The 24,725-nt window shown below is 33.6% G+C and overlaps 1 protein-coding gene across 1 annotated transcript; it reads left to right on the top strand.

Annotated features, from left to right (window-relative positions):
* The first annotated feature begins 20,137 nt into the window (after positions 1-20,137).
* Positions 20,138-22,935, top strand: LOC148613900 (achaete-scute homolog 5-like). The gene is made up of 2 exons (XM_088586132.1): positions 20,138-20,266; positions 21,645-22,935. Exon 2 carries the CDS (start codon positions 21,653-21,655, stop codon positions 22,250-22,252), a length of 600 nt encoding a protein of 199 aa, XP_088442258.1. The 5' UTR covers positions 20,138-20,266; positions 21,645-21,652; the 3' UTR covers positions 22,253-22,935.
* The last annotated feature ends 1,790 nt before the right edge of the window (positions 22,936-24,725 follow it).

Genomic DNA, 24,725 nt, shown 5'->3' with positions numbered 1-24,725 from the left:
ACTGTTGTAACGTGTTTCTTGTTCACCGTTAATATACATGTACTATTCGGAATTCATGTTTGTTTGTTTGTTTTTAGGGTTTAACGTCCGAGCAGCAATATTTCAGCTATATTCAGACAATGAGCATGAAATGGATGATAAAATGAACATGAAAAGAAAAAAAGAAAGGATGGGTCACAAGGATAATAGGATCGACAAATTTTGATTGCCACTGGAAAAAGGGGGGATGGGTAAGGTCGGGCAATTTAGCCTCCTGTGGCGGAGCGCAAAGGTTCCTACTCCTATCGAATACCACAGCAGGGTTCTTTAACGTGCGAGGAACGTGGCATATTACCCAACACGGTGCACCACTATGGTTTGCGGTCAGGTTTTCCGTATTATAGCCTGACAACCCCAGCATGTAACACGCCAGGGGAACCCCATTCCACCACCTGGGGCACACATCCCAGTTGCTCTGTGGGCAGAGCGCCTAGCCCCCGGCTAGGTTTCTGAGCACTATTTAGTCGCCTTTTACGACAAGCTTAGCGCTGCTGCAGGCCTATTCAACACCCGGACCTGCACGGGGCTTCGGAATTCGTGAATGGTGTTTTGTCCTTTTATAAAAACTATGTATTTTTGCTAATTTTATTTTACGAAATGCGATAGGTGTTTATCAAAGAAGATATCTGAGGATAACATTTGGTTCATATTTTTCTTGTTAACCAAAAGTATAAAAAATCAATACGATTACATTTAGAGACACACGGTGGACTCTACAAACAAATGCAAGAGCTTGTACTAGAAACTCTTCTCCTAACAAACTAATTGCAAGATGATTATAAATGGAAGTTTTTCGGCAATACATAAACAAATGTGACGGGAGCAACCTTATTAATAAGTGTAATTGCGAAAATTGTGATATAACAAATTTAGGATTGATCCGATTAGATCATGCAAAATATTTCAATATACATTATTGATAACAACAAAATCCGTTTAACTTTTACAGGTTCTTTTTTTTTCAACAATTAGAACACAATTGGGATGAGGGGCAAAAATGGCAGCAGATTTTAGAACATATATATAATCAAGTCTAAACTACACTCCAACTCTAGAATCGATGCAAGGTTGCAAATTTGCGATGCAAATAGTGGAATTCGAACCCCTTCTCTTCTCTGACATCTATGGCAACACCGCCTGCACAAAGTCCATCGCTCTAGACCACTCGGATAACTTGGCTATAAAATATAGCTTTCGTTAACCGAGTGATAATTCCTCGTAAGTAAATCTAGAGCGCGAACATTAGCACATGGTGTAACTGAACAGGACAAGCTCTGATGGTATCGAGTAAGACAATAGTGGATTTGTAACAGTATACAAATACAGCCGCACTAAGTATACGATACATATAAGAAGTCTAATGGGGTGAGGCAACTCTACCATCTTACTTGCTAGAACATTACTATGCAGATACATAGCATGCACGGCGAGGATCAACATAGTATGTTAATACAAGGATGCATACATATATATTATCAAGTCTAAACTCAGAATGGCATGTGGGGTTAGCAGAATTTCAGTGCAGTACTGGTCACCGAATGTGAAAAGTCTATAAAAAGCATGGTAAATTTCTGTGTTTTCACAAGATAGGGTTATATTCAGAAATCATTATGGAGATTAGGCATCACATTACAAGAAGCAAAATGCACCTATGAAATGTTTTTCCTTTTCAGAAACTTTTTTTTTCAAATAAAATGAGAACTTGTTTCACGGCACTATGAGGAACAGGGGGTAATTTCTGCGTAGGACCATTTTTGCAAATTCTCATTATTGAATTGGTGGTCTGTAACCTGAACACACACAACTACTTGTGAAATCGACCACTGAAAAAGGTGCTACAAAAAAGGTGCATACGGGCTCATTTTCAGATCTAGATCACTGTGAATTTGAAGTACAAAAATGTTACTCTTCATGATGTAATACATCTAACAACACATAAACGTGAAATCCATTCATGTGTTTTCAAATGCCTAATATCATCGAATGCACATGACTAAAAAAAAAACAAAATAGTGCAACTCAATATCCTATCCCTGAACATCTCTTCCCTCACTATTTGAATTTGAGGGACTATATTTTAGTACTATTTAACTGTTCATATCTCATCAACTTAGCAATAACTTGTTAATTATTAATAATATTTTTTTACACTTTTATATGTTTGATTTGTATAGTGAATACGTATAGTGGAGGAATGATAATACATATGTTGATGTCATCTTTTTTTTAACGAAACCGACTATTATACTTTCCTCTTAATCTATTAATAGAACACGACAATAATAGAGTTAATAGACTACAACAGTACTCTTCCAGAATTGCGGTAGGTTTAACTTTATAATTATACTTAATAATTTAGGAAAATATTTATTTGTTTGGTGATAAAGTTGGTATTATGGTATATTTGTAATTATGTGTTATGCTTAAGACATATGATCACCGGTGAAGGTAAAATGTATTGTTTAATATGGATTTCTATAATCTGTACTGCTTTTGAATAATTATTATTATTACAAATACATTTCATTTTATAAAGATTTCCTTTTCATTTACTTTTGCATAAAGTGAATTATTAGGCATAAAAAAGTCATGTCGAGGGGCCGGGCAAATGAAAAAGGAAAGGAGTACTATGATAACTATGATGATTTCAATCTTGAAGCAACATAACCCTGTTTTAGAAGCCTAGTTGTAAGAAGTCTATGACGATACAAAAAGTCTAACTAAAACAATAATCATATAAAGAGATCATATGCATTCGTGCCAACTTTGTCAGATTTTAATTTTTTTTTTTGTTATTTGATTAAAATACCAAAAATGTACACGCCTTTAAGGACTGTCCATTTATAACGCATTGTTTTACTTTGTGCGATATAATAGGACTTTAACATCTTCATTATAATATCGTCAAATTGATTGCAATTTTGATCTTTAAATATAATTGATTATAAACAAATAAATTCGTGTATCTTTTGCAGACCACTCTCAAAGTCTCGGAGGTCAAGCTAGGCGTTTTGAGTTACTTGATGTACAGCAGATCAAGACACAAATCGACCGAAGTAAAGTGGAAATTGTAGACAATGCACAAGATGAGGGCTTCGTAAATCTTCGTCAAACTAACATTCATGCCAGGCGATTAGTGGAAACAACTGACTTGTCTAACATCAGAGGTACATTTTGTCAATTTGTGTCTGTATTATCTGCATTGCAATTTTTTTTTTATTTTCTAAATCTTTGTTTCAAGCAAAGATATACACATGACATCATTGATATAGCCAAAAGAAGTAAAGTAAATAAATACACAAATAAAAAAAATAAATATTTTCGAGGCAAAGGGATTCAAAGACTCCCAACTTGCTTTGTTCAAATTTATTTATTAATTTATAATATTTTTTAATATATGGATTTGACTATGAAAAGTGTTTGAAAACCATAATCCGATAAAACACTTATTAACTAGCCTGAATTAAGTTTTAAATAGTTGTATTATTTTTTTTCTATGGACTTGAAATATAAATTGCTAGTCTTATTTTCTTTCTGTATATTGGTTTTTGTTTTTTTTAAACCGCCCTATGAATACATTTCAATTTTAATGGTGTCTATTTTTGTAGTATAAAACTTTTCAACTATGAAAAAGGCATTTGATTACATTTCATTAAGATGATTTTTGGGCAATTAGAACGCCTATAATAAAAACAAAAACAAATGAAAGCATTTCGTATCAATGTTGGTCTGCCTTTTTGACGCTAGTGTTGATTCAATCTATCGAGAAAAAAGTTGGGACAATTTGACGTCTGTACTATTCTAAAATATCTTAACTAACATGTTCCCGATAACTCGAGAGATTTATAGTATCACTATATAATATTAATGTATGGCCTTTTCCATATTGGCATTCCTGTGGTATCAAAAATTGCAAAATATAACTGTAATGGACCGAGACAAAGCTAACAACCATTACAGTCATTCGGGGCATTATTAATACAAGAGCATATTACAGGGCCAATATGGTAAAGGCCATACATTAATACTTTTATTATCCAACTTTATTTATAGACAAGTACAAGATTAAACATATCTAACAATTCATATTGGGAAATTGCGATCAACAAAAATGAATATTCATGAACTAATTAATCACGTGACCAGTCACCCGATACCCAACATCTCAAAAACCACGACTTTTCAGATATCCATAATTTACGGAATATCTGAGTTGTTTCCGTCATCGTGTTTAGGTTCATCGATACTGACCTAGTATATGACCCGGGAAATTTAAATGATTTGGCCATTTCTTACGTATAAACCATGTTTTTAAGTTCATTTTGATCTGGAATCAACCTATTTTCAAATGTCGTGGAAATTCTTTTGACAGAGCGCACAAGGTAGGTGAGTAAAAAGGGAAAATAAGTGTACTTTGAAGATTATTTCAACACCTGGATGCTTGCAAAACAATATGATTCGACTGTACATTCGTCTTTGAAAATCACTGAAACACGAAAGTCGCCTTTTTTCTTTAGCATTTCTGTATAGAAATCCCGGTTCGAGATTTCATTTTTGTTGCCTTTTCCAATACCCCCCCCTAATAATGAACCTGTTTTGATGCCCTGCTTTGAAATTCGTAATGCATGGCTGTGATTTCGTAATGACCGGCTGTAGGAATTTTGGTTCGTAATGACCAGTTGTCGAAATTTTTGGTTCACAAAGGATGGGCATTTCTATACATATTGTAGTAAGTTGGTTAATAATCTGTTATAATATATTAATATATAGATAGCAGTGTTTTATCGAATATTCAAAGTGTAATAAATTTTGATAATTCATGCCGTGAAATAAACCCGTCTGTATAGAGTATTACCAAATCGACTAAAAATACGTACATTGTCAAATAAAAAAACTCAAAGCATTGATAATAGCCAAGTATCCGCAATTGGTCTATTTTTGTTCCTGTCTTCAACCACTGCAACATTCATTGCAGTCATTACAAGAGATGAATTGAGAACGAGATACGTTGGTGCGTTTAATATCTAAACTAGATGTACATAGGATTATATGTGATAATTAAGCTGAATTAAGGTGTTCAATGATTATGGTTTGTGTTTCAGACCTCATATTATAAGACGTCGGCGTTTATGTTGGTTAAAGTGTGTGTCTCTGGAACTAGATATCCAGAAAATGAGCGCTCTTATAGAATTCAGACAAATTTGTCTAACGTGACATTCCACTCTTGAGCAATATATCATGGTCACATAAGACAGGAGAACTTTATATTCTGGATATGTTTATATAGAATACACTACATAGAAAATTTGTTCTCTCATAGTCTTTGGAACAGGTTATTGGTAAATACATGTGCGTGTTAACACAGACTGTCGTTTGACTGTGTCTATGTGACAGTTTCAAACTTGTATCACTTGAGCTATAGCTTGTCGGCTATGAAATGTATGTACTTTTGGTTACATTTAGATGGCTTGTATCTATCTAAGGGCATGAGATTTCAACGGTGGTTGCTCAAGTTATGATTACGTTTCGACATTGAGATTCGACTTGAAAAATTAGAAATTGAAAAGGGCCTGTGAAGTAATAGTTTGAAGTTCAATTATTTAGGAGATCAGAGAATTCTGTGTTCATTCATTTTTGTGTTTCATGTTAACCTGCATATTACGCATAATGGCACATTAATAAGTGTAACGATGCTACGTGAATTTTTGTGTGATATTTTAAAGATGAATTGAATTGCTATATACGGCTTTACCAGAAGTGGAAATATGTTGATTAAAATGTTTTATTTTATTGATTTGTGCATACTATGTAGAAAAGGCCTATATACGGTTAAACCACTTGTAAAAAGACTACATTATTCCGTGAAACATTCGGTTTTATTTTATTAACTGTCCAGTACCATAATGTATTGATGATTGGTACTGTCATCAGTTCCATCTTCCTAAAATAATCCGAAAATGTCCGCTCTGTCCCGAAAGAGTACTTTTTATCCGAAAGAATCCTGTTTGGCTATGCACCGTGTTATTAAAGGATCCTTTATGACTATGTACCGTGTTGTTTGTATAATGATAAAAAGGTATGAATACATCATTATAAAATGAGAACATTGCGTGGACAAAACGCGCAGCCGGGAGAAAAAAACACTAGAGACGTAGCTATAAGTACGTGTAAAACAAAGACACTTAAAATAAATAAAAAAACAAATTCACTGCAGTTTGCTCCACACAACCATCAGAGAACAATGAGTAAAAGCAGTTCTGGCTAAAATTGAGCCCATTCTTATTATACTTATTTATCAATAAAGTTTCATCAAATCTTCAGTCTCAATTCAATTTTCTTTCTTTGTTTATTAAAACTTTTCAAGTATAATAATATTTCATATTGTCTAATTATTGAAAAAAAAAACAAAGCCTTGATATGGTGATTTTTCGTTGCTCTAATCTAATTTTGTCAATTTCGGATGTTTGTCCACTATTTCCAAGTTGTATGTCTCACCTGTACATGATACATGGTTAGAAATGAACGATTTCGCTCAAATGTCAATGTTTTTCATCGATATGTCTTCGTTTCGTTATTTCACTTTTCAGTTTATTTGGAAGGAGTGTTATCGTTCTGTTACCGTGGATTTTATTACTTTCGTTGTTGGGGCCTTACCAAGCTTACTTGAAGGTGTGTTTATAGTTATTGTATACCTTTTGGTTATCTCTGTAAGTATTAATTATTTCTATAAAGGTTATTCGATGGTGAATTTGTTGCGTTTCGTCATATCTCTTCTTTTTTTTCTATTGTGAATTGAGTATTAGAAATCTTAACTTTTGCAGATAGTTTTTCATCTATCAGAAGTGAATGTCGACATGTAGACCGACATGAGTGGTCACAGATTATGGCACACATCCACCGCAGTAGGGTGGAAAGAATCAATGATCCGAGAAGTGCGCGTGGCCTTACCGAGGATTACATAGATATTCATCGTCTCGACGAAAACAGAGGACAAATACCACAAGTCATAAACATAACAAGCATTCGAGGAACATACAAATCAAACACTCAAAATACAACGTATTTTTCATGCTTTATTTTTACAAAACGTTGACCCATAATCAAAAACTAAAATTACAAACACATAATTTATGTCATTTGGAAACGACCAGATCTAGGTGTATGAACGGATAAATAAACGGACACAAAAATGAGCTGGTTAAAATAATGAGTAAAATAATTTTTTCACACATATTAATACGACTTTTCAAAGCTATTTATAAAAAACATATTTTTAGCACAAGAGTTATCTTTCGTTTACTGTTAAACTGCTTAAATTAGTTGATATGTGTAGGTCACTGAAATTCTTGTTCTTGGTAAAAGTAATGTAATGAAGATTGAGGTACATTGTAACAAAATATGTTTTACTATTTATTGACTTATATAACAAGCCTTCAGCAGTTTTACTTAAGTAATGATTTTCCAGATATTATTTTACCACAATATAAACTTTGAACCTGAGAACTGGTAAAGAAACGAGACAAATTGTTTCATTATTACTAAATTTAACTTTTATAATAATCTCTTTTTTACTTTCAGAGTTATGATGCTAGCTACTATGATCTGTAATATAATTTAGCCATTAAAATTGACTGCTTCATATCTACTGATAAAACGCTATTCGTTTTTGGTTGAAATTGTTACTTTTGTTTCATTATGTGCTTTGAATCCAAATTATACTCGGAGTCACATAAATAAGATACTGTTAAAATTTGAATAAAAATATTTTCTACCACTTCATTAGATATATAGTCATTAGTCATTCAAAGAGTTGATTTGTGTGTGGTTTTTTTTTTGTATGTATTGTACTATTTAGTGACTTTTTTTTAGTGCTCACAGTTTTAAGTGGCGACTGGGTTGCTCATACTTTTGTTTCTTTGTCCCCATGTTTTTTTGGTTATTTTTCTTTCTTTCTTATGAAAGTATAATCCACTGTAGTCTTTTATCCTTGGTATTTTTTTTTATTTCTGCTTGAATCTTTCAAGTTGGTTCTCTTTATTACTCTTCGTAAAGTGCAGGGGTGGATCCAGACACTTTGAACAGGATGGGTGCCAGCCGGGTTTCCTCAGAAAATTGGGGATGCTGGGACATTATTTGTCATTTTTTGTCAATTTTACACATGAAAATGACAAATTTTCCAATAAAAAGGGGTGCCTTTAAATATCCTCCATTTTTCGAAAGGTCATGGCTGCAAAAAAATATCCTCAACTAATTTATCACGTTATTTCCTCTATCGCATGTGCATTCTAAGTAAGAAAATACCCGAATAAATGTGCCAAAAAAAAAAAGAAAATTTCACATTTCTGAAAAGACATGTTAAGATAAATAAAAAGGCATTAATTAAAAGCTAGGTAAGCAAGCCGAATATTTGTCATACAATGAAATGGTATTCAAAAGCATTGTAGAGCCAGCCACAGGTTATTAGTTAGTGTGCTAAAGTTTCAGAATCTCTTTGACAATATGTAAAAATGATATGACAAACGAGACGATTTCGATTTTAAATGTTAATGCATGCCAGAGATAGTAGCAACTATTCGGATTCTTTAATAGAGGCAAACTTTCTTTTGATGTTCCAACATTCAAAATAAGAATCTAAAGAGAGTTAAAAGATGTTCTTGCTCATAAACTATACAACAGTGTTTCCAACTTTGCCGGTTCGCATGAGGATATTGTTGCACAAGGTACAATGCTATCAAACAATCGCTGGGATTGATTTTGGGTGTTGCGGATTAAACTGATAAGGAATGAGGGACTAGAAACAAACATTTTTTTCTGATGTAACAGATAATAACTTAATTAAAAGTGAATGGATATCCTTACCATACCCCCAAATAAAGGCTAGGATTGATTTTGGTTGGTTGTCATTTTTGAGGTTAACCTGGGAGCCAAAATGTGGTCAAATAATTTTCCTGTGTCAAATAGTTATCCCAATCAAATGCTTTATTAAGCTTGAATATTGTTTCCATACTTGCACCAACTGTTCGGAGTTCGACCTCTGCGGTCGTATCAAGCTGCACCTGCCCAGCGAAGCATTTCATTTTGAAATGCACAAGACTTCTGTTAATGAATGAAAAATTACAAACAGTTTATCGTATAAGTATCATTGTGTAAATGATCTTATCTATATCAAGTCAGTTAACTACAGGGACCTATATTTTCAAGGCGCGGATTCATAGTGGGCGGACCCAATCTATCCCCACTGAAAAAAAACATTATTTTTATATGAAATCTTGATTTTTCACCAGTTTTATCAGAATAAATTTTCTTGCACTGCTTTATCTGGCCTTTGATTTACGCCCCCTCCCTACCTTAAATCCCGGGACTGCCACTGTAATCATGTGTTGTGTTGATGGTCCTGTTGGTAATGATTCGGGGAAGGGATAGACTTTTTTAGGTCTCTCACCACTGCCTTCTTCCAGACCAAGTTGGGTCCATGAACGTCAACTGTAGTCCTGTTAACCAACAAATTTACATGATCATTAAATGGCGGTTCGGGGCCTTAAAAATATTGTCAAACAGAGAGGTTCGCGCCCAACACCTTGACATCAATGTGTTTATAACAATTGATGGTTTAAGTAATTCAAAAAGGGGGAACGGTGATCCAGTGATTTCTAGATTTTTTTCTAAATAATCAACAACTTTTTTTCGAGCATAAAAGGGGGGTTGGATCCGACTGTGATACAGTTGTCATGGTTTCTAATTCATTAAAGTGCTTTATTTTGGTAAATCATGCATTTTGACAACCAACAAGATTTACTTTCATTTCTTATTTACAAACCACATAACAAGTCATAGTTATCAGTGCACTGCTTCACTTTTGAAATACAAATTATATAGATTTTATATAAAATGTGTTCTGTGCAGTACATAAAACATAAAGTAACTAAAATCATACATACAAAGTAACAAAAGTAAATGAACAACTCGGACTCCACTAAAAACTGGGAGCATGCACCAGGTGCACTGGTAGGGTAAGCGTCCTCTGCTTTTCTAGAAACACCCGCCGAGTTGCTCATAAAAAGTCAAGTCCGGGGTAGACAAACGAGGGAAGGAAAACTATAACCCATTGAATAAATCAGTTCTCATGGTGCTGATGGATACACCATAACGATCAACGAGTTCATGATAACGACCATAAAACTTCTGTAGTGATGACTTCAATCTTGTAGCAACATAACCCTGCTCCAGAAGCCTATTTGTTAGAGTTCTAGCGCGACACAAAAAGTCTGCGTAGTTTCGGCAAGCTCTGGCATAACGTATGAGTTCTGATATGAACACTCCATACGCAGGAGCCGAAGGGATGTTGCCACAGATGAAAGGAAAGTTGACAATTTTGAATGAAAAGTCATCACGTTTATCGTAAAGTTTGGTCAATAGTTTTCCTTTACCATCGATTTCTAAGTGTAGGTCAAGATATGAGGCTGACTTCACAGTGTCTGTAGTATCCTTTGTCTCAAGTTCTTTTGGGTAGATGCGATGTATCAAATCCCCGAAATTAGTATTGTTTAAAGATAATACGTCATCTGTATAGCGGACACTGAGATTGAAGGATCTAGCCAAACGATATTCTTTTTTTCTGATCAGATCAGCTATAAAGTCAGCCTCATAAGAGTGAAGGAATAGGTCAGCAAGTAAAGGAGCACAATTTGTTCCCATTGGAATGCCGACCGTTTGTTGAAAGACACGCCCACCACACTGGACAAAAATGTTGTCGATTAAAAATTCCAGCATTTTTTAAACATCTTCCTCTGTATATTTTGAAGATGATTTGAAATAATTTCTTACAAAGTATGAGGAATCTCTACCAAGAACTATATATTTGTATCTAGGTGTACCATCTTTTTGGGAAAAACAACGATGTATAATGTTTTTAAGTCGGGATTTTAACTGAGTATGGGGAATAGAAGTATACAGTGTTGAAAAATCATAGGTTTTAATGCTATTATATTCAGATAATAGTCTTGAACTGATTGTCTCCAAAAGATCTCTCGAATTTTTCAGGATCCACATTGAATTAATACCACTATGGGAGTAACAAGTATTGTGGTAGGATTGTAGACCCTCTTTGACAGTTGTGAGTATAGAAGTTAAAAGGTTTGAAAGAGGTTTGGTGGTACATTTTGCAGATCCAGCTATGAAACTTTGTTTGTATGGATTCTTGTGAAGTTTAGGAATCCAGTACATAGACGGTAAATCATTTGTTAAGTTAAACGGCCTTGAACCACTCTGACAGAGAATCAATGTCTTCTTGTTCTCGTTTTATCCATTTTCTTGCATAGTCCTCGACGGCATCCGTAAGAACTTTAAAGTTATAATTCCAATTTATGGAGCGTGGTTCACGGTACTTGGGACCTTTAGAAAGGATATTACGCAGAGATTTTTTTTCGATAATGGTTAAATCTCCAGTAACGACGTGACCAGAAGGACCATATTTGAATGGAGAGGTTTTACAAGAACAGTCAGGTGGTTTAGCCTTGAAGTCCTTAATCTCGAGGTTCTGCAATAGCCTTTTATAATTGAAAACTTTGGATGCGATGGGTGAAGTATAGGAATATGAAATAATTGGTATTGGTGTCAACTTTCCTTTCATCTGTGGAAACATCACTTCATCACCTGCGTATTGAGTATTCATATCTCAACTCATACGTTATGCCATAGCCTGTCGTAACTACGTAGACTTTTTGTATCGAGCTAGACTTCCTAAAATTAGGCCTTTGGAACAGTGTTACGTGTATGTTGCTACAAGATTGAAGTAATCACGAGAGAAGCTTTTATGGTCGTCATCATGAACTCGTGGATCGTTAGGGTGTATCCATCTGCTGAATTTCAACTGATTTGTTCAACGTGTCATAGTTAATTTTTCCTCTTTCTTCTACCCCAGACTTGACTATTTATGAGCAAAAAATTCGGCGGGTGTTTCAGATCTACAAAAGCAGAGAACTCTTACCCTACCGGTGCACCTGGTCCATGCACCCTGTTTTTAGTGGAGTTCGAGTTACTCATTTACTTTTGTTACTTTGTGTGCATTATTTTAGTAATTTTATGCTCTTTGTTATGTTTGTCTGTTTTTCATGTTTTTTCCTGACTCCGTGCCAACCACTCGTCATTTTTTTTTCTCTTAAATAATGCGTGCTTGGCGAAGAAGTCTTAATTTATTTTGTCTTGCCCGGGGATTGAACCCACGTGCTCCCTTACTGGAGGCCAGCACGCTACCTCGAGACCATTGAGGCGGTTGTAACAAAACTAAACATGATAATCACAATTAATTACGCTTGACAGACAACTCTAATCCTTTATTGTGTTGATAATCTTAATCTTGTTTTTACAACTGGACAAACAATGATACTAATAATTTTTACGAGATAAATAGATGTTAAATGGATAATCCTCTATTCTCTTTATTTGTCTAAATATTATTTAACCTTTAAAGATATTCATTGGTAAAATTGGCCCCCATGTCTGTTATGACAGGATCCCCGGAGTACTAGTTCAGTCCATTTTCTTCCAAACTCAGGGACGTATTCTGTAATACGAATGTGCTATCTCATTCTTGTTACCTCCTGTTACAGATACATGTACTTATTCTAATCGTATTATATGTCCCTTATTGTGTATTTAGTTGTTTTTTTTTTGTTTTTTTTTCCTAAAAAAATTGCATTCTTTTTTAGGTACAGAACTAAATTGCAATAAAAATTAAAGCATTAAAGAATTCATACTTTTTTCTTTAGAAAGCGCTTGCAAAAGGTACAAATAAATCACTGTACATTCATTATTGATTTTTTATCGCCACTGTAATTCAACTTATTGATGTTATTTTTTTTTCAACGAATTATCATGATCAATGCAAAAAAAATTCACGTGATTGTAGAATTATGGCTCCAAAAAGAAAACCCACAACAAATCCCGCATATATCTCGTATTGCTCCCGGTTTCGGAAGCGATGTTTGATCGACTTTTCCTTTTATTTACTGGTGTCTTATTATAAGTTATGGTTTCATAAAATTTGTTTGTATTTATTTATTTATTTATTTATTTATTGTTGTTGCTTAAATTATAATTAATCTTGCAGTGTTAAAATAATCGTATTGTTTTCCCTTTATTGCGTATGGGCGGATCGAAAGATTTTCAAATGGGTGATCCAGAATATTTGCTCATTTTTGCCCACATTTTGCATCTTAATAAAAAAAAATAAATAAAAAGGGGGAGGGTTTAACCCCCCTGGCTCCGGTACTGTAACGTTCCTTTTAAGTTTTGATATATAATTAGCCATGACCTCTAAAATGACCTGTTTCCTCTGTTTTGGAATTTCCATTCATATGTGTTTAAAATAACTTGTCCGTGAATATAATGAAACCTGCCTAAACCAAATCCTGTAAAAAAAATCTAAACCCTGTCTTAACCAAGCACTTATTAGATGCCCCTCTATATCAGTTGAACTATGATACTTTAAACCTTATCAAACCAAACCCATTTCCAAATAGTATCCATGTTAATGTCCAAAAGGGGATCGATGTCGGCAGGTTACGCAGTATATCTTTATTTAAACAGAAATCCAGTTGTAACATATTTCTTTTTTTTTTTTGTTGTTGGGTTTTTTGTTTGTTTGTTTTTGTTTTGTTTTGTTTTGTTTTGTTTTGTTTTGTTTTGTTTTTGTTTTGTTTTGTTTTGTTTTTTGTTGTTGTTTTTTTTTGCTATTTTGTTGATTTTAAGATTTAAAAGAATGACAAGTTATTGCACACTTTTTCACCCTCTCACGTCTGTGTCACTCTAAAACCTGGACTTGGGAGGATTCTTTATATGTTTTATGCGAATTTTGTGCAAAATATATTTGTTGCATGCGTTTGCATAAAAACCGGCATTTTAACATATTAACAGACATTTTTTTTTAAAAAGAACGTGAAATTAATCTTTAATGTAACCATTAAAAATGTCAGCAACGAAAAACATGGCAATGAAATAGCATTGTCTGTAAGGTCTGACAAAATAAAATAAAGACACGTAATTTTCGCCGAAAATCATTAAATTGGAGGAAATCATGAGTTTGAAGTTTTATTATCTTAATAATGTTGCCTAGGACAATCATTCTTCCCACAGAAATTTAACTTTGAAAACAAAATCGCCGGGTAAATTTCTTTTTAACTTAAAAGACAGCACTACCTTGCGTTTAATCATTTTCATTTTTTGTTAAGTCTAAACAAGATAACGTATGCATACAATGCACTTACTGGTGGTATATCCCAACTTACTGTACTCGAACCGACAAAGAAAAAAAAACAACATAAAAATCTCTCATTGGCCCTGACTTTGGTTTAAACTTCATGACTTCCTGGCTTACTTAAGTCTATGTTAATTCATCTGACCACACTGTTTTCTCATATGGACAGATGTTTCTCTGAAATATCCATAATTTCTAAAGAGTTCTATGACAGCTGTAGATACAAGATAAATTTTCCGTATAAAATGCTAAGTTTCCCATATTGTTCATGAAATTTAATTTTAGGTTCTGTGGAAAGTGTAGTTTTGACTTAGATGGAACTCTTTTCCATACATGAAGTACAATAATGGGGATTTTGTTTCACGTACTTGTGTAAGTTCACATTTTTTCATTAGTACTAAGAAGGTTTTTCCTTGTATAATAATCGTTTATTTTACCATCCATGGCACAAACAGACATTTTAATACGAGACTTGAAAGATATATAGTGCATTTTAGTATTGTTCTGGTCGACAGTACCAAGTAAAGCATCGTTGCCCCACGAAAAAAAGTTTTCTTATTTAAAATGAAATGTTGCTAAGATTGTGGTAAAGACGTAAAATTGTTAAAAAAGGGGGTTGGTAAAAGTTTATTTTTCATAATAAACATACAGCGACTTACTTATGCTTACATGTAGGCCTATAAAATACTACTGTGCAGTGTATATCATATACATAGATATTCATATATTCTCCCGAACGAATATGTTTTGGGGAAATGGTGGCTCCTTAATTCCCTTTTTTGGAAAGTATCATTAATTTCGTGCTTTTCGGAATTAACAATTAATTCCAAATTCAAGTTTGCAAATAAAAATTTCAATAATTAAAATGATTTTCTAGAAAACAAATCAAAACAAATAAAAATAGAAAGAGCAGATCATGAAATAAGAGATAGGGAAAAAAATATCAAGACCGTTATATGTCCACATACGAAGTACGCTGATGGTTGACAGAATGCAGGCGCGGATCCAAGGACTGGCGCCCCCCCTAAATCGGCAAGGAAAAAAAATACCACATGTTTCACCCCATAATATTGTTTGCCTTGCTTTGCACTGCATTTAATGCAATTAATGCTAACGCCCAGTCTAGACTCAAATCCTGGATCCGCCCCTGGAATGTTGGGTTTTTACTTGTCTAGCATCAGGATCTGTGGACTCAGACTGATTGTTTGGTTTCTACTCTTGCTGATGTCACAAGGAAGGACGCTGAAAGAGGATTGACTGGCCTCGCACGAAAGGTCACTGAAGGCACGATCTTTGGCCATATCCACATGTATATCTGACGTGTAGAAATTAGACTTGCATTTTAATTATATATAAAACGACGTTTGGTCGCGTGGTCCTACCAATATTTATTTAAAGAATGTTCATGTTCTATGACTATCCATGTTGGAACGCCAAATATACAAGAATTAAATTCATTATTAAGTATATGATATAAGTATTTAGTTCAAAATTTATGTAAAGAATTAAGAAAGTTATACAAACGTTTCAGAATGTTTTTTTTTAAACCACAGGAACCATGATCGACCAGGAGTTTTTGATCACCAAAATATGATAAATCATTTTGTTTGCATATTTGGACTGCTTTTTCTGTTCTCTGACATGCTCGCCCGATATTTAATACTTGCAGTGGTATGCCTAGACTTCCCTCTATTCCCCAAAAGAAATCTGGGCAAACAACTGAGAGAGCGAGAGATCACTCATCTGACTATAAACCCTAACGTCGTATTGTACAGAAGTAAACTTTTACGATGTTCTTTCCGCTTTTTTTGCGAGATCCTCAAAATGCGACTTGAACGATATCAAATGAAATTCCAAATAGCTCGCCGTAATTTTTGTAACTGTGGTTAAAATTTAGATTCATTTACGAAATTATGAATAAGCACCCACAAAAATATTCTGACTCGTTTTATTTTTTTTTCAAATATGTTTTCTCAACTTGGACGTAATCACTCTTTACAGTTTCGTCGATCAAAAGTTGCTTTTTGTTCACGGTTTATTGTACAAGTGAACTCTAAAGACATCAATTTAAAAAAATACTGTTGAAGTTCAAATTAAATTAAAGCCCAAATTTTATTATACTTAGTCATAACAGTTTTTCTGCCCCATCGACCAATGAAAACTTTGTCCTGCCATTGTTTTGTAGTGAGAAAGTGGGTTTTAGATTAGAAGTGAGAAAATAATTAATTTAATCCGATACCATAAAAATTAAATAACTCACAGTAAATTTAGAAAAGGGAGTTAATCCTTTTGACACTGTGGTGACAGTAATCTTGGTTCGCTTAACCGCTATTTAAAACCGTAAAGCATGCTCCCGGAGTGGATTTGAATTTTGAATTTGAAAATAATGACGCAATGTTTACAAGAATAATATGTTTCACTTCGCGGTATTTGATTGACGAAAGTAATGAATTTTTCATTTGTTGAATGCACAAATGTGCTCAAAAATATTTTATTTCAAAACCTATTAGCCATATACAAGCGCGTATTCACAGGAGGTGGACCAAGCGTACGGTCCCTACCTGAAATTTGGAAATTATCTTCTTTTGCATGAAATCTTAATTTTCACAAATTCTATCCCATAAGTTTTCATTTCTCGCTTTGCTCACCGGCTTTTATATCGATAACGCCACCTAACCAGAACTCTGGATCGGTTGTGTGTGTCTGTTCTCAATGTCTGGTCTTTGTCCCATGATATTACATCCTTTTGATTTCCGCAAGAATCTTGGTTCCCTTGACTACTCCTTCCAATATCTCAATCCTTTACGACATGTATTTCTTTGTAAGACATTGATTAGAATAAGTGCATAAAATGAAGACCTAGTCAATATAAAAATCAGTCAAATCCGACGCATGCTTCAGGACACACGTCAGCAATCCGGATTGTTTTCTATCTACTCTATGGAGCTATCTTAATATTTTTGGAGTAGATCTCGTCCTTTTTTTCAGCTTAAAGATAACTGAATTTGAAGACAAAGTCATTTTTCTATTAGTTCAAGATATTTTGAAGAGTCCTTGATTGGATCATGTTTGCGTTTAAGTTAATGGCGGGAGAACTGAATAAACAAAGTAACGGTTATAGACCAATTCTATGATTATTATCAGAGTTGAGTCATTTTTGAGAGGATTTGTTAATTACTTGTAAAATTTTCCAAATCACAAAATATGTTCTGGCATTTGCTTTTATATTTGCATTTATGTCAAATCAGGTTTTGGTAGGAAAGAAACACACAGGCTACAGGAAAAATAAAAGTATGTATCTCATTGCACAAGGTTGGCCTATCGGGTACCCTATTCAGAAGAAATGAAGTAGAGCTTTGAAATGACAAAGTTTGTAATGATGACTTTCTCAGATTATTAGAGGACAAAAGCCGTTTAAAAAAAATTAAGTTTGTTTTTTTTTTATCCGTGAAAGTACATAGTTTATGAAATTCTGAAAGACTGCAACAATGAGTTCAGAACTAAAAACAATGTACCTTTAATTTTTTTATGGTGGTTGAAAAAAAAAGATAGTCAACCGCTATTGCCATGGTAATTTTTTCTCGATCTCTTAATGAAAGTACTACAACTACAAAATAGTTTTTAGTCCTAGTTTTAATTAGAAATTATTAAAAAAAAAATTGAAAAAGGGTTAGTATTGTCGGCTATGGGAAAATAAATACTTCCGTTTTCCCTACATTACTCGGCACTATGGTTTAATGTTAAATTTGTCTTACTCATAACTTAAAAAGTCAAAATAATAAATTGTATGATGATTCATGCTTTTCATAGACATTTCAAAATTAGTTTTGACATTCATTCAAAAATATATGCATAAAAATAATATTTAATTCTTTGTTTTCTTTTCTAATATATTTAAATTCCGTTACAATTAAACCATGAAAACAGTTCGGTTTAGACAAGTATAGAAATTCGGGTGGATTATTGAATGACTAAGAAAGTAGATAAATCTTAATCGTTCAATTTAAATTCAATAATATTTATGAGAATTTTGATTTATTATAGTAGCGGGTTCTTTGATCTTACATGGTGTTCGAGTTTATTTTACTAAGTATTTTTCATTTTCTTTTGTTTTAGGTGGGATATATAGTTAAAAAGCAAGTCCGAGCCCGTGATTTTATTTCATTTTCAGATTTGTTTTCCTAAGTTGTCTAGCAGGCAAAAGTATCAACGGACTCTGAATTGATCACCTTTTTTTTTTATCACAAAAGTTGTAGAAAATATTATCAAATATTCTTCAGTGAGAAAATACCAAAAATCTACATAGTAGCTGTTAAGTGAAGAATTCAGTAAAATTATGTCGCCCAGCTCTTTTATAACGTAGCACCAGCTAGTAGATTGTCGTGTAGTTAAAAATACAAGGTTAAAATTTGCTATGAAATAGTCTGCACGAATTGATTGCATTGCTTGATTTATATCCAAAGCGACTGCAGCAGCAATGAAAACCTCGCTCGGTCGTTGTTCTAGTTACAAGTTTAAGGAATTGCATTTGGGCAAAGAATCTCGGTTAGCATTTCAGAATTCCCTCAACCCCGTTTTCCTTCTTTTGTGTTCTATTCGCTGTATCAAAAAAGAATAGATTAGTCTCCACATAATTCTAGTAGATTTCGGTCCCATTTCGTTAAGGAAAGTTATTAATTTTATGCAAAAAGTTGACAACAAACAGGCGAATCATGGCCTGAATCCTCCTATTTTTCATTCTCTTGATCGGACTCGCCTCAGCACGAGTATCATTAAAATACTCTCAGGTTCTAGTGTTTAATTAATAGTTTGATTGTCTCCGGCGTTTGCATAAATTGTGAAGAAGCTCAAGATGTGAACACGACACTGGTTAGTAAATTGTGAAGAAGCAGTGTGTTTCCCGTATGAATAAATATTTCAGTGGTGGTCCGATGGGTAGTTACCCCTTCCCTTCATTGGTATATTTGTCATTTTTATGTGTAAAATTGACAAAAAATAGTTAATGATATGTCCTAGCACCCCCTTTTTCTAAGGAACCCCGACTGGCACCTTTCATTTTCAAAGTGTCTGAATCCGCCCCTGTACTAGGTATGATTTTCACATTGTGTCACTGTTTATTCCTCCACTTTGAGTGCTGGACATTATTTGACATTTTTTTCAAGTTAACACATTAAAAACATTTTTTCTAATTAATATAGGGGTGCCTACCCCACCTCCGTTTGCACACTCCTGGATCCGGTACTTGGACGTATTGTTAACTTTCTTTGGGCTGCACCGCTCTATTTTGGTGTCCAAACAATAGTGTAATAATAACCTCAAATTTGACCACAAATATTCGGCAAACATTATAATTCAATAATTAAAATTATGTTTTATGCAAATAAGAAATTAAACACCTGGTCATTCTTCATTAAAAGTTTTATTTCAGACAGTCCAATGCAACGTTTGAACTTCAAAGAAGAATTCAATATTTTTGCATTAGAATTTAAGTGAGCCGAGTATAATGCAGTGTATGAGTAAAAATATCCCTTTCAAAATTAAATAAAGAGATATTATTCAATATAATTTCTTTTCTTTTTTTAATCGCATGACACGTTTATAGTATTAACAGGGATACATGTATATAATACAAATACATGTATATATGTCCCTTGTTTTAATTTGGTTTGACTAAAAAAAGGTAGATTCTAATTTTTAGTTCTTCACAAAATTAAAATAAGTATAACATGAACAAGAAATTTAATTGTCGGATAAATGGATGAAAAAATTCAAGTCATGCGCTCATTGGCCATTTATTATTGTCATAACTGATTAGAAGAGGATTATCTCCCCTTGACACTTTAGGTTGAAATCGACACGCGCCTAAGGATTTTATTATTTGAATATTTGATACTTAGAAATTTTAAGCAATTAAGACCGTGTTACTGTAATTTCTACGAATGTAGAGTCAGGACGCCTAAGATCAATTGGAAGGTAAGGATTTATACATTAACAGGATACAAATTTTTAAAAAGTATTTTTTGCTCGCAATACAAGAAAAACTACTATTTTTAAAATGTTTTGTATACAAATAAAGTAAAATTTGTATGTAAGTAAATAATCTATTATAAAACAAAAAAAATACATTTTTAAAGGTTTTTTTTTAACTTAGTATTCAAATTCCTTATGGATGTATTTTTAAAATTCATTTTTGTATTACCGTTGATCTATATTGGTACAAAATACGTTGGATGTTTGTTTGTTGGTCAACTTTGCTTCATATTTTTACGCTTAACCACATATTAACTTAAAAATCATGCAAATAATGAAAAGGACGATTTGTTGAACACTATGAAAAAAAACCATTATTGATTTTTTTCTTCGTTATTCGGTAAAGTTAGACGGGGAAAAAAGAAAAATATAGAGACAAGAAATAACCGGTTTTTATACGTATACCTTACAGCAAGTTATTTTTGATAATTCAATAATAAATGAAACATAATGCATGGATGCATTCACATTGAGAAAGCTGACAAAATATTGTCTAGCCACGTGCAAGTCTGCTTGATTCGTAGATGAACCTGTTCTTTCTCTTAATAATGTGTTGAATTTGTGACAAATTACTGATAAATTGAAAAAAATGGCAGAAATGAATGAAAAAAAAAATAGCGCAAGTGTAATTTTAATCGGCGCAAATTCAAAACACCGCAAGTAATAATTTGTTTGCGTATGCCCATCCCGTTCCATAAAACGTAGAGAAAGTAATGGAAAATATATTGAGAATTTATTACAAATTGGGCTTCAATAAATAACTAATAGTGGACTATTTCTAGGATCAAAAGAACATATTTCGGTTAAAGTGTCCGTGGCGTCGAGCATGAAAGTTCAGCATATGAACAGTTCCTAGTCCCAGGTCTTTCAAATTTTCAAAATTTTCAAGACGCAGATACGTAAGATTTGGCCAAAAAAAATGAAAGATCAAAGGAAAAAACAACAGATCAGAAGAAAATGCCGCCAATTCAGCTTCAAAATGTGTGAATCTTGCGAAATATGCGTGAGACGTGTCAGATCTGTTAAGTACTACATATCATGTCCAAACTTTCCTACAAAGTTTCATGAAATTATGTTTAGTAGTTTCTGAGGCGTAAAACTATAGACAGACAAACAAACAGACAGACAGACAGACAGAACAAAATATATGTCTCCCCACCAATCACGCTATGTACCGGTGCAAAGTACAATCGGAAGTAAAATGTTCAGCTACAAGAAGAATGAATCATGTGACTCTTTTATGGGAATGACTTCTATTATATTGCTTTAGATTGTTCGTAAAAACCTATTAAGTAAATCATATTTTGTTCTGGTTTTACAGCTATAAACATGCAACAACCAGAAAACTTAGTTTGCACAGAATTGATACCGGTTAAAATTTCGTCGCCGACATGCGAAGACCTTGGTATACCAAACGAAGCCGATGAAATATGTTTACCTATCTTCCCGCCTCGGATGATAAAGAATCCCTCTCTTCACATCGACGGAATACGTTATGAAGCTACGTTGAAAGGTTACAGCACTAAAATTGACCCTTATTCCCCTATATGTATGATCCCGCTTCCGTTTCCGCTTGGAGGCGATCACGCGGAGCCTAATTTTGTTCGGCGGCGAAATGAGCGGGAAAGGGACAGGGTTAAGTGCGTTAATGAGGGGTACCAGATTTTGAAGGAACATTTACCAATTGAACGCAAAAATAAACGTGTGAGTAAAGTGGAGATTTTGCGATTTGCCATAGACTATATAAAACACTTGCGGGATATTCTGAATGACACAGAAGACACTGACAATAAATCACAGTGCAATGAATCTGTTGTTAAAATAGAACATCCAGGTTCAGAAAGCGAGAATAGTCAGTTTGACATTAAGCAGAAAGATCCATGTCAGGGTCCATCATCAACAAAACGACAGTGTGTTCGTAGTGCGTAACACGTCACAGAAGAATGAAAGTAATACTAACAATGATACGGAAGTTTGAATGTAGTCCCTAAAACAATACGGACGTGCGTATTTAGTGCATAAAACAATACAGAAGTGTGTATGTGGTGCATAAAACGACACAGATGTGCATGTGTAGTGCATATTAAAACGACACGGATTTATGTTGGTAGTGCATAAAACGATATGGAAACCATATGTAGTGTATAAAACGATAAAAGAGGGTGAATGTAGCACATACAATGAGGCGATAGTGAAGTGTGTTCTTAATGCATAAAATATACATTAGCATGCTGATATTAGTGCTTAATTAAAATTCTAGTCATTTGTTAAATAATGTTAATGTATATCTTATTTTTTCTTTGAAAATCCTGATGCATTCGTGTGGACATTCCAGAACAATAGTCAACTAAGCGGAAGTGTTAATATTTCGTTTCGATTTTCATATATATATATATATATATATATATATATATATATAAAGTGTTCTTTTTTTTTCTTTTTTTTCTTTATTGTAAATGTATTTTTTTCTCTTTTCTGCTTCCTGTCTCATATTGTTGGTATAAAACTAAATAATAAATGTGCAATGCTAACGCAAGTATAATTTATAATGTACAGTTATTATCTTCTGTATTGTTTTTTTTTACTACTGATTTTACCAACCCGGTTGCAAATTTGTGTTCTTGTTTGTAAATTACAATGATTTACGGGAAACAACTAATCGTATCTGAAGCAGGGGTTACACTCCTTGAGACGTTTAGGTTTCCCAGACGCACGGTAAACGCTAATCAAACGCACGATAAACGAACGCTTCTATCATGCGTGTATCGTGTGTTTAAACGAACGCAATACGGCGCGTAAACGCACGATTAACGATGCACAAACCTTAAAACGGGAAACATAAACGTTTCAAGGAGTGTAAGTATGCTATAAAACCTTGTTAAACCCACCATATCCATCGAGAATTTCTGTATCAAGTCAGGAAAAATGCGGTTGTTTCCAACTTTCCGTTTTGCCTTGGTATTGCCATTTAATTATACGGAGTTTCCCATTTTTAACATTTGCCTGGAATTTTTGCCTGTCTTTGGTATAACCCATACGCTTTATTGTATCCATTTTTAGTCTTTGATCTCTATTTTCAATTCAAAACAGATACATATGTGAGCACTTCTGCGGTGTTAATTACTAAAATGGTTCCAAGTATTTGACATTTCAGTGGTTAAAAGTGAAGAAAATCGTAATTAGGTTTATATTAATTAAACATTTTAGTGGTGAAAAGGCAAAAAAAAATGAAAAAAATGATTCAAATATAATATCTTATACTTACAATTTTTTAAATACTTCTTCACCTTTTCACCTTTAAAACGTCTCATGTCTGTGAGTGGTTCGATTTAATAAACCAGAAGTGCTATGGAGCCTAAATCGCTCACCTGGTTTGATAAGCTACTTTCTTGTGTTTGTTAGCTACATAATGCGACTTTGTTTTTTGATGGACAAAAATCTTAAGTCTATTTGCAGGCTATCCTAAGGTACAATCATATCTGTCGTTGAATTCTGTGTTAACGAATAGCTCAATCACCGAGTTGCTCATTTACTTTTGTAAATTTGTATGAATTATTTTGGTTATTTTATGTTTCTTTGTTGTGTTTGTCTGTTTTCCATATCTGGTCTTTGTCCCTTTTGATTTCCGCTAGAATCTTGTTCCCTTGAGGACAATTCAACACAGATAAATGCATGTATATGAGCACTTCTGCGGTGTTAAGTAGCTCTCAAGGTAAGAATCATGTTAAATGTGATTCATGGTTGGAGAAATTTACATGTGGCTTTTCATATAACCTGTGCTATTATGGGAAACATAATATATAGAATTATATAGAATGTGCCGTAAAATTTAAAATTAAGGAAGATATCTATGTAAATAATAATGATAATGATAATTTTTGGTCATTCCCTCCGCGGGACTCGAACTCGTACCGCTGTGACATCTATGGCAACACCGCCTGCACAAATTACAGCGCCCTAGAGCACTCGGCCAGATAGCGAGTGCGAGTTCCGCGGAGTGAACGACCAAAAATTATCATTATCATTATTATTTACATAGATATCTTCCTTAATTTCAAAAAAAGGCCTTTCTATACGTTCATATATCTTCCCGGTATCAATTTGATCCGATGGAGCAGTGTAGCGAATATAGTCATATATATATTAAGTATACTGAAAAAAAAAAGAAAATCGTTAGTACATAACATCTTATACTTGCGATTTTTTAATAAGTTTTTCACATTTTCATCACTAATACGTCACATCACTGTGAGTGGTTCGACTTTATAAACAAGATGCTCTAAAGAGCCTTAACCGCTCACCTGGTTTCAAAAGCAACATCCTTGTGTTTGTTATATATAGCTAAATAATGCGACTATGTTTTTACTAGCGAAAAATCTGGTCTTTTGCAGGCTATCCTAAG

This window comes from Perna viridis, chromosome 6 (assembly GCF_037379345.1).
Source record: "Perna viridis isolate PV_CMFRI_1.1 ecotype Kerala chromosome 6, ASM3737934v1, whole genome shotgun sequence".
Classification (NCBI taxonomy): Eukaryota; Metazoa; Mollusca; class Bivalvia; order Mytilida; family Mytilidae; genus Perna; species Perna viridis.
The sequence above is the reverse complement of the archived record's forward strand: the minus strand, read 5'-3'. Positions and strand labels throughout refer to the sequence as shown.

What these genes read in the sequence shown, in the direction of transcription:
- LOC148613900 (XM_088586132.1), top strand. Translation starts at nt 21,653, where the DNA reads ATGCAACAACCAGAAAACTTAGTTTGCACAGAATTGATACCGGTTAAA.